The sequence below is a fragment of the Streptopelia decaocto genome (genome assembly GCF_964273445.1).
Source record: "Streptopelia decaocto genome assembly, chromosome: 1".
Lineage (NCBI taxonomy): Eukaryota > Metazoa > Chordata > Aves > Columbiformes > Columbidae > Streptopelia > Streptopelia decaocto.
In genome coordinates, this window is record NC_138663.1 from 24,204,595 (window position 1) to 24,214,629 (window position 10,035).

The 10,035-nt window shown below is 40.0% G+C and overlaps 1 protein-coding gene across 1 annotated transcript; it reads left to right on the plus strand.

Moving 5' to 3' along the window:
- The first annotated feature begins 2,459 nt into the window (after positions 1-2,459).
- Positions 2,460-5,828, plus strand: NDUFA5 (NADH:ubiquinone oxidoreductase subunit A5). Its single transcript, XM_082043559.1, has 5 exons — positions 2,460-2,613; positions 3,103-3,147; positions 4,184-4,300; positions 5,013-5,078; positions 5,633-5,828. The coding sequence occupies exons 1-5, from the start codon at positions 2,593-2,595 to the stop codon at positions 5,732-5,734; spliced, it is 351 nt and encodes a 116-aa protein (XP_081899685.1). The 5' UTR covers positions 2,460-2,592; the 3' UTR covers positions 5,735-5,828.
- Positions 5,829-10,035: the final 4,207 nt, after the last annotated feature.

Consider the following 10,035-nt stretch of genomic DNA (forward strand, 5'->3'; position numbering starts at 1 on the left):
ATTATGATATAAACTGTATTAATCACTTTGCTTCAGTTATGGAACAGAGGTAGTACATATCTTAGTAAAAGACTGGCTTTCACTGAGAACTCTACGATATTCTGAAACTCAGCTTGTTGGGTTTGCTAACAATTATGGAAAAAAGTAGCTCAAAAGCAAGCCAAATGAATTATAAACAAAAAAAAACTGATCAGAACAAATACAATATAAAGTTAAAACACAATTATTATCAAATCTTACTCACTATGGAAAACTTACCCTTAATCAGTAGCTAGGTCATAAAGATAAGACTTAATACAAGGTCAACTGGATTTTCAAACTAACATCATGTTTATCCCCACTGATTTAAACTGCCTTTTATTGCTTATTTCTCTCACTCTATCTATCTCAGGTCTCTTAATTAAGCTTTCTATTTTCTGTCAGTATTTTAGGTTTTTTTTCTTTATTAACTGATCACATTAACTCAGAAATTATCTATTTGCCATTGTCTAGTATAGTAATCCTTATTTTTTAATCTGCTGTTGATTAGCTACTTTTAACACAATTTCTCGGTCAAGCCAATTTCACAGCTAAAATTCATAGGCAGCATATGCATGCTTTTGCTTATTACTCAAATTCCAGAATACTCATTCTTATGACTGTTTCCTGAGGTAGAAAGTTACCAACCTCAGGAGGACTTGACTGATAAATACATGCACGTACAACTCTTTTTTTTTTTCTTAAAAAAAATCTAAATGTTTATAAGCTGGCCACTATTTCTAAATTAGACCCTATTCCCAGACATACAGAACAGACATAAAATGCTTAGTTACACACTGCATCAGTTATCAATCAGAAGGTATTTATTTTTTACACATACTTTGCAGAAAACTAGAATTGATGTACTAGAAACTTCTGCAAAGCCTAAATATGTTTTGTGAAAAAATGACAGAAACTGACACATATTCAAATCACACCTGCTACACCAAAATCTCACTCTGAGTGGACATAAGCTGTGTTAATTCCAAGTACACAACACACAAGACGGCTCTCAGTAGCAGCCAAACATACTTCTGAAGCTTTAAGGCTTGACACAATTGTTTGACTCATGAAAGGGAGGTTTGAAATCAACTCTGAAGCTTGCAATAAGATTGGACTCTGCAAAACACTTTGGAAAAACAAACAAAAAAGACTCCCCACCCCCTATGGACTTATAATAGTTCTGAAAACTCATTACTGGCAATTAATTAGCTATCACTTGGCAAATATCAGTTGGCTTCAGGTACTGTCACCAGCCATACGGACCACCAGCAGAATGTGTGTTGCATCTTACTAGAGACATGCTGAAAATAGAACTGCAACATACGGCACATATGACTTGTGTGTGATGCACTTCTAGCAACAAAGAGTATTCCTCATTTGGAAATTGCAAAGTTCTGCAAATTGATCATAAGCCGTCTTTAGCAATTTCACGTAGACAGCTTCACTAACAGAAAACGTGTTTATGTTGAAAAGGGAATACTCAAACCTTTGCAAGTGCAGCAAAGCAAACAGCAGTATGGAGATGCTACACCCAGCCCATCTAAAAGTACCGGGCTCCGAAACCTGGGCTGCGTTCAGACAGGCACCCACTCCTGGGCCAACACAGTGCCCAGCCAGCCTGGGTGGTTCCGGGGCAGGAACCTGGCTGCCTCTCCACCGCAGCGACGTGGTTTCTCCAGCAAACGAGCCCTTCCCGGCTGGGCCGGCCCAGCTGGGCCCAGGGTGAGGCACGGAAATTACTTTACAATCTGTGAGGTTCTAAAGAAGGTATGTTTATTCAGCACTGGACACACGGGGGATAGCTCTGCCCAAGACCTGTGTAAATTCCCAGCAGCTGCGAGCTTGGTTAAATGCTGTGAAGTACTGCATATTCACAAAAGTTCTAGGAGTGCCTATACATATTCACAACCTGTCCCCGAGAAGGTGGTTCTTATTACAATAAGTTCTGGGGAATCATTTCCACAGTCTCTACCTCGGGCCCGTCCTGGTTGCGCCTGTGCAGTGATCGTGAACTGGGGTCTCCTTCACTGTACACTTTCACCTCCGGCCTGATGTGCTGGGTTGGCTGGGACTCAGACTGGTGAGTTGGTTAGAACTGGCCTATCTCTTGTCCTGTGCCCAAGATTCTGTTATGTAGTTCACCCAAGGATGCAGCTAGGGTTTTTTTTTTATATTTGTGGAGCCTGTGAAGTCGTCAGTGAACTCCTACTTATCATACAGTAAGTTACACAAAACTCTAAGTTAGCGGGTTAAGGGTTAACTCCCAAAGTGTTAGTTCTTTAAGCTCTAGTTACTCACTTCCCTCTATCAAGGGCCCAACAGCCGAGCCGCCCCCGCTACTTAGCGCACGCGCCACCGCGCCACCCGCAGGCTGCGCATGCGCCGCGGGATCGCGCGTGCTGCCTCCGGTTTGGCTCATCCTTCGCCCGCCGGACTGGGAGCCGAGGCGGCAGCGGCGCATGCGCGGCCCCGCGTCCTTCGCCATGTCCTCTAACCGGCGCATGCGCCCCGCGTCCGGCGCTGCGGGCGGTGGGTGGCGGAGCGGCGCGGGGCGGCTTGGGGAGCACGGCCATGGCGGGGGCGCTGCGGAAGGTAAGGCGGGGGGGCCGAGCCGAGCGAGGCGGGGCAGGGCAGGGCAGCGCAGCTCAGCTCCCGGCGGCCGCGCCCCGCGGTGGGATCTCACCCTGCGCTGCCCCGTCGGGTTTCGGGGCGGGGGGTTGTGAGAAAGGGCCGAGGGGAGCGTGGAGCCCGGCGGGCCCGGCGGCAGCTGCTGGCGGGGCAGCAGCGACCGTTAGCAAAGGGGGCGAGCCGGTCGTGTGGGGAGGAAGGATGCGGATAGGCCCGGGGTCATCCCTCCAGGACGGCTGAGCGTCGGCTGCTGGGGGCCGTGAGCTGCTCCCTCTCCTCACCCTCGCCTTCTTGTCCCGTGGTCAAAACTCTGCAGATTGGTGTGTGCAGTGGGGGGCGGAGATCATATCACGGAATGATCCCCGTCAGGTATATCTCGAGGCAAAATGAATAACCAGGTAGCATGGAAATAGATGATTTAGTGTATTAAATATGTTCATGCTCTTTGTGCAGACCAGTGGACTTGTAGGACTGGCTGTAACTGAAAACCCTCATGAGGTATGTTACTTGTCTTGTTCTGTATTTAATGGAAATTAAATGTTTTTTGTTACATGCTTGCATATGTAGATACACTGTGCACCTTAAAGTGGTGCCAACTTAATGAAGGTGTAAAAATATTCCAAAATGACAAAGGAGTAAAATTAATTCCTAAGAGTTTAATTCATAAAATTAGGGGTTATTTTGCATATGTAGTTTTTGTTGTATGTGCTGATTTAAAAAAACTCCTTTGTACTTCTATGTACCTCCTATAGTACTTCTATGAAACAATATTTCTCTCATCTCCATTGCAAAAGCAAAGAACTCTTTAAATTCAGTTCTTCATAAATGTGATTTCTACTTCACAAACATACAGGTTATTTCTGCCTTACTATGCTGTGTTTCCATCAAGTACTGACATAACATACAAAGGGGACAGGCTGGTCTTATCTAATAGGGGAGGTGTGGTGCAAAGCCACATCAAGGCCCTGTGATGGCAAGCACTGTTGAGGTTGGCATACTTCAGTGGTTCTTGGGAACCATGTTAGATGCTTCTTGTAGCAATTTGGCGCTTGGTTTTTACCTCCTCAGGCTCAGTAATGAAAGTATGTTTGTGTCATCTTGCTTGCTTATTCTGGAGGCATGGGCTTTGAAAGGACTTATTTAATTTCTCTGTGCTTTGAGATTTCCCACTATGCAACGATTCTATTTCAAAAATGCTTTTGCCACCAAAAGTTAGGAATAGTGTCAAAAAGAACCACTGAAAAAATTGTTATTATTCTGTACAAATGATTCTAGCTCAGTCTACAGCTTTGTCAGACGCCTTCTGGGTAAACTTAATAAATTTGACAGTGGTAACTTCCCAGTCCTGATAAATCCCAGTTTTGCCCAAGACAGGGTTCTCTGGTTCAGACTTAGTTATTTTGTTAATCCTGCATTTCTGGATTGATTACCATAACCCTATATATTTTGTGTCTATGTAGCTAGTAGCTTAAGACAGACCAGCTGTTAAATACTTGTACCTGTGTATTTTAACCATGTCTTGCAATCACTTCAGCGCCTGAGGATACTGTACACAAAAATCCTTGGTGTCCTGCAAAACATTCCCAAAGATGCAGCATATAGGAAATACACTGAGGATATTGTAAATCAGCGATTTAATTTGGTGCAAACGGTAAGTACGGGGCTGTTTCATAAATGTTACACATGAAAAGATTTTTAAGATGAGAAAGATTATTTTTTTAAAATGACTACCTGTTTTTCAGAAGTAGATGTAGCTTTCAGATATCAGATCAGAAATAATTGAAGTCTTGAGATTTATTTTTGTTATTGACTGGAATATTTTGATGGTATATTAAGAAGAATTGTAAACTTCTTACTGGTGAAAATTAGAAGAAAACAGTTTTTTGAAGATTTGTAATTTCCACACTCTTGCACAAAAAATGCATGTGCTCTTATCAGTGTAGTATCTTAGCGCAATCTGTGCCTTTGACATTTCAGAACACTTTTTGATACATTAAACTATGCAATACTGGTATTGTGTATTTAAGGTGATAATTGGAAGTTTGCATATCATTTCATAAAAAGCTAAGATCAGAATTTTCTTTCAAGATACGTACTAAAGTACTTTGCTGCTAGTGCTTCTTTGGATGTCATTAAGTAGTACTTGGGTTTTGTATTTATCACTGGAAGTTTGATGTTTGTTTTCAAATAAGAAAAGTGTGTGAGATTTCTTTGCTAACAAAATGACAGAAGCCAGCTAATTTGATGGTAGTTCTGAGGAAGACTAGGGTGTGATCTAGTTGAATTATAGTTTTTGTGTTTTAACTGGACTTTCTACTTCTCAGTAAAAATTAACATTTGTTTATATGTATTTGAATACACAGGAGACTAATGTGGAAAAACTACAGGACAAACTGAATAGTGGTCACATAGAAGAAGTCATTCTACAGGTAAAGTGGGCAAACGTAAGGTTTGGGAGCAGTGGTTTATAGTGCTTCTTCGGCTGAGCTTCTATTTAGAAAGTTGGCGGTTTTCCATAACTTTTCTGCAAAACAAACAATCAAACAGGAAAAAAAAAAATCTGAGAATGAAAGGTCATGTGGTGATTAGGATGACCATACTGAAAGCTAACACAATTAACGTGTGTCTACTGTATTACACTTTCATACATACCATGTGTACTTACATTGCTTCTTACAGAGTCTAAATCGGTGGAAAATGCAGAAGATGATTGAATAATATTGAGGGATAATCCAAATAGACTGGAAAATATAATGAAATTGTTTTGGGAATGGCAAGGTGAACGGTTTGGGTGTTTTTTTTTTTTTTTTAAAAAAAAAACAACCAAAACACAGAGTTTCTTTTGATATGTATAGGTGAAATTTGTGGCAGTCTGTGACTAATAGGTAATGACATCACCGAGACAATGAACTGAAATAGAGGTAATTTAATACTTTGGCAGTTTTATAGAATTTAAGAATTTGTTTATGGTGTTTATTAACAGGCTGAAAATGAGCTTTCCCTGGCAAGAAAAATGATACAGTGGAAACCATGGGAGCCTCTAGTTGAAGAACCTCCTTCTGACCAGTGGAGATGGCCAATATAATTTTCAAGAGAGTGTAACCTCTTGAAAGAAAAAAAATAATTAATCTATTGTTGCTGACAATTGTCTTTAAATTAAAGAGATTAGTTCATAAAAAGATGTTTTGTCCTAGTGTCCACTTACATTTAGCAACCTAAAGACTGTTTCCAATTTGTTGCAAAAATAGTTTAAGAAAATTATTTTCAGCTCTTGTACGACCTTTGTTTTATTTCCTGTTTTAATTTCATTATTAACAGGTTATTTGTGCCTTGTGTTTATTGACAGAATCCTGAGTGTCTGTAAGGGTATGAGTGAGACACTGGATGCCCCGTCCCTGAAAGTGTTCAAGGTCAGGTTGGATGGAGCTTTGAGTAGCCTGGTCTAGTGGAAGGTGTCCCTGCCCATGGCAGGGGGGTTGGACTAGGTGATCTTTAAGGTCCCTTCCAACCCAAACCATGCTATAATTCTATGATTGTGAGCTATTTTTATAATCTGTGTTTGTATGTTAACAAATATTATAGGCCATTTGAAATGAAAATCAAAGTTGTAGGAAAGTGTGATCCTGCCCTTCACTCCCAGCTTTGGTTGTGTATTTTTGCCAGCCACTGCCAGTGTGTTAATGATCATGTAGTTGCTGAGATCAGGGGTCCAATGTGATGAAAACCAAGCCTACCCAAAATAACAGGATTTTAGGTTTCAGCTGAGTCGGTCCTGAACTGGCTGACTCTGCTGCCCACATAAACGTTGACTGTCAGAAGCACTGAGAAGACCCAAGATGGGAGGGCTGAGGGGGAGAAGGAAGGCCACCTCTCAAGGTGACAGCAGGAACATTTTTTTCATTAGCAGGAAGGTTACTATACTTAGCATAAGACATGTGGTACAAACTCTAGTATTGGAGTCTTACAAAGGTTTTATATGTAAATGTGTACTGTATAGATTTATTTGTATATTATTAATTCAGACCTTGACCATTGCTTAGTAATATGAAAAATTCGGTGGATCTTGACAGATCTGGCTAGTTTCTTTGAAACATTTACATGGACATAGTGCCTGCTTCTTCTGAAAACTTTTGTTTACAGATTGAAGCTTATAAGCCCAAATTAAAAATATACAAACTAGATCTAACAATACTGTACAAGTTTGCCTCTACTCACATTTTTTTGAGTACCATTAATAAAGCTCTTGCAAGTTTCATGGTAAGAATATAGTTGAATGACAAAAATCTGCAGTTTAAGTGTTTGTGGCAGACTGACACTGCACTACCTTATTTACATAACATTACAGCTACATGTCATAGGTGTTTTCCCATTGTCATTAGGCCTACCTGTGACAATTATTATTAATGATTAGTTACATCTTTATATAATATTTCATACAATCAGGGTATTAGGGGAATAGGACGGTAGAAAATTAGTAAGTACAGCTAGGGTATTGACTCTGGCAACTATTTTCACTGAATTCTTTAGCATTGTTTTTTTCAACTATCACTGTAATAACAGAAATTTTTACATTTTGAAAATTGAAAAAGTGGAAAATATTTTGCTTCTTTAGCTGTTTTTGAAGGCCTTTTCAGTTTTGAAAAAAGTAGAAGCTGGTCTCTTCTGAGAGAAAACCACTAGGTGGCAGTCCAGAAAAGTGGTTTACTACGAAGTCAACAAACACAGTTTTCACATGAGAAATATTAAAGGATTACAAACTTGAAAGAGGGTGAATTATGTAATAAAAAAACCCTGAAGTCTAGTGTGAATGCTATTGGCAGGCAGTACTTGAGGCGGGGGGGAAGAAGTTGCTGGAATATGGTGATAATTGGTGTTGGAATTCTTTCTACTCTTTCATAACTGAGACATTAGCTGAACTCTCTTTTTGCTCTGTTATTTTTTCCACTTCTAAAGCCATATTTGTTGTCTGACTCAATAGCTCCTATGAGCTTGTGAGTTGTGTTACAGAGGAGAGGAAGTCTCTTGTCCCATTGCTGCTGAAATTTTGTATCTGGTCTTTTAAAACTGAGTTTAACTGATTGAAAGCATACCAGTATCTTGACAAATGCAGGAATATATCCTCGGTACAGACCCTAATATAGGTTGTTTACTATCTTGAGGGGATTTTTTTGAGAACTGTATTTCCTAATTTATATTCTCAATGATTTTTCTGGTCTGTGTTTCTTTCATGCGACTCAAAATAGGATCATTTTCTAAATCTTTACCCAAAACACTGGATTAGACTTCACAAATGTTTTTGTTTAGGAATCAGTTATCTTGAGTCTTAAAAAGGTTCTACTGAAACCAGCTCTGGGAATCATTAAGGATTTCTCAGCTTTCTGAACTTTTTATCTAATTCTCAGAGTGTCTTATTAATTTTCATTATTTTTAATTAGTTAAATTTGATTTCATTATCTTAGCATAAATTAATTACTATGCTACACAAGATTACTCAGTTTTATGTTGTAGCATCAACTTTAAATAGCAGTTATTGAGAACAAAGGTAGGAAAAAAAAATTGATTGCAATTTTGAGGTGTAATAGTGTGTGCCTTTTAGACATTGTTGTGTAGTCACATCATCCTTGTTCCTGCCTGATTTAAAAATACATCTTTGCTAAGAAGAGAAACAGTAATTTTTACCTTGCTATTAACTCTGTAACTATGTATCTGATATTTAAATTCACACTGTAGCAACAAACCACTACACACATTTTACAGACAAGAGAGAATCTATATTAGGAGTACTATGTTACAAATAATTTATTTTAAGATAAGTATGCTAGCAAGGCATAATTTGGAGACTGATTGTAATGATTTTGCTTGATTTTTCTCCATTAACTATGTTGGAAATACATGATGATGTGAAAGATTTTATCATTATTTGCTGTAATATGGTAAGTTAAATCACTGCAAGCCTTAGAATTAACAAATTGTAGCTCTTTAAAACAGTTTGAGATCATCTGATTGAAGTTGTTAAGCAAGTGAAAATCAGCCTGTCTGCAGGACAGAAAAGCAGCACTCGGATTGCCGTGCAGCGACAGTACTGAGGGGCTTGTTATTGCCAATGTGCTCTCTCTGCTACTTAGCCTATTTTGTGTGGTTGTGTTCTGAGCAGGGCACCATTTTAATCTTTGACATAATTTCTGATTGTGTTCAAAGGGAGATGAATGAAAACTGCTTTTTAAAAAAAAATACAGCATATATGCTATTTCATCAGAAAAAAATGAAAAATCATCTTGCAAACAAAATTAGTTTTTTGAATCAAGTTGACTATAGAATAGTGAAAGAGTGGCACAAAATGATGTATCTTTCTATAGTTACTGCTGGTCCTGTTCTACCCTGTTCAAGTTCAATTGAGATTTTGGAAAAAAGAGCATTAACAGCAATAATGGGAAGTTTCTGTCCTGTTGATGGGAAGCAGGCCCATGTTCATATGTCGAACAATGTCTGTGAAACATGGTAACAGTGTCCATGGCATATTGTTAGTGAGTATGGATATAATGTCAATGCCTACTGAAATATAACTTTTTTTCAGCATTCTCCTAGAGTTGTGATACAGAACTGTGTATTTCACCTCTGAAATGATTGGGTGAAGTGAGCGTAGTCTCAGTGTTCCTGTAGCATGCTGAAACGCTTTTAAGAGTTGCCTCGGAAATCACACATCAAACACCAGGAAATTCCATTTCAGATGGTTTCAAACACCAGGAAATTCTGCTTCATATGGTTTTAGTTCTGGTATGTGTGTTGTAATTTCCACTCAAACCGCCTCGGTGCTTGCAGCAGATCCGCAGTCCTTCTCAGGGAGAACAGCACCATTGGGCTGAGCAGACCACACAGTGAGGATGCGAAGGGCTGCAGGGCAAGGGCTTTCGGCATCCAGACACAGCAGCTGTTGCTAATACACAGGAAACAGTTTGGGGTGTTAGTGTGATTTCTGCTACTATCTGCAGTATAAACTGGAAAGAAAAATGCCACTATAAATGGTAAAATCTTCACCTCGCTATGGATGACAATATAGGACATGGCCGTTGTCAGGAACACGGGTGTGCTCACACTATGACACCGAGGCACATGTGCCCACCAGAGGGACCGGCATGGCAGCAGGGAGGCAGCGAGCAGCTGTTGCTGCAGGTGCTGCCTTCCCAGGTGCTGTGGTGCTTCTGCTCACTGTGGCGGGGTAAAGTGCAGCCAGGGAGGTTTCTGTGCCTTTGCCCTTTCGCAGAATCACAGAATGGTTGGGATTGGAAGTGACCTCTGGAGATCACCCAGTCCAACCCACCTGCTAAAGCAGGTTCACCCAGAGCAGATCACACAGGAATGTGTCCAGGTGGGTTTTGAATGTCTCCA

Coding starts and splice junctions, on each gene's coding strand:
- NDUFA5 (XM_082043559.1), top strand. CDS start 2,593: ATGGCGGGGGCGCTGCGGAAG. Junction 2,614..3,102: donor TGGCGGGGGCGCTGCGGAAG/GTAAGGCGGGGG, acceptor CTCTTTGTGCAG/ACCAGTGGACTTGTAGGACT. Junction 5,079..5,632: donor TAGAAGAAGTCATTCTACAG/GTAAAGTGGGCA, acceptor GTTTATTAACAG/GCTGAAAATGAGCTTTCCCT.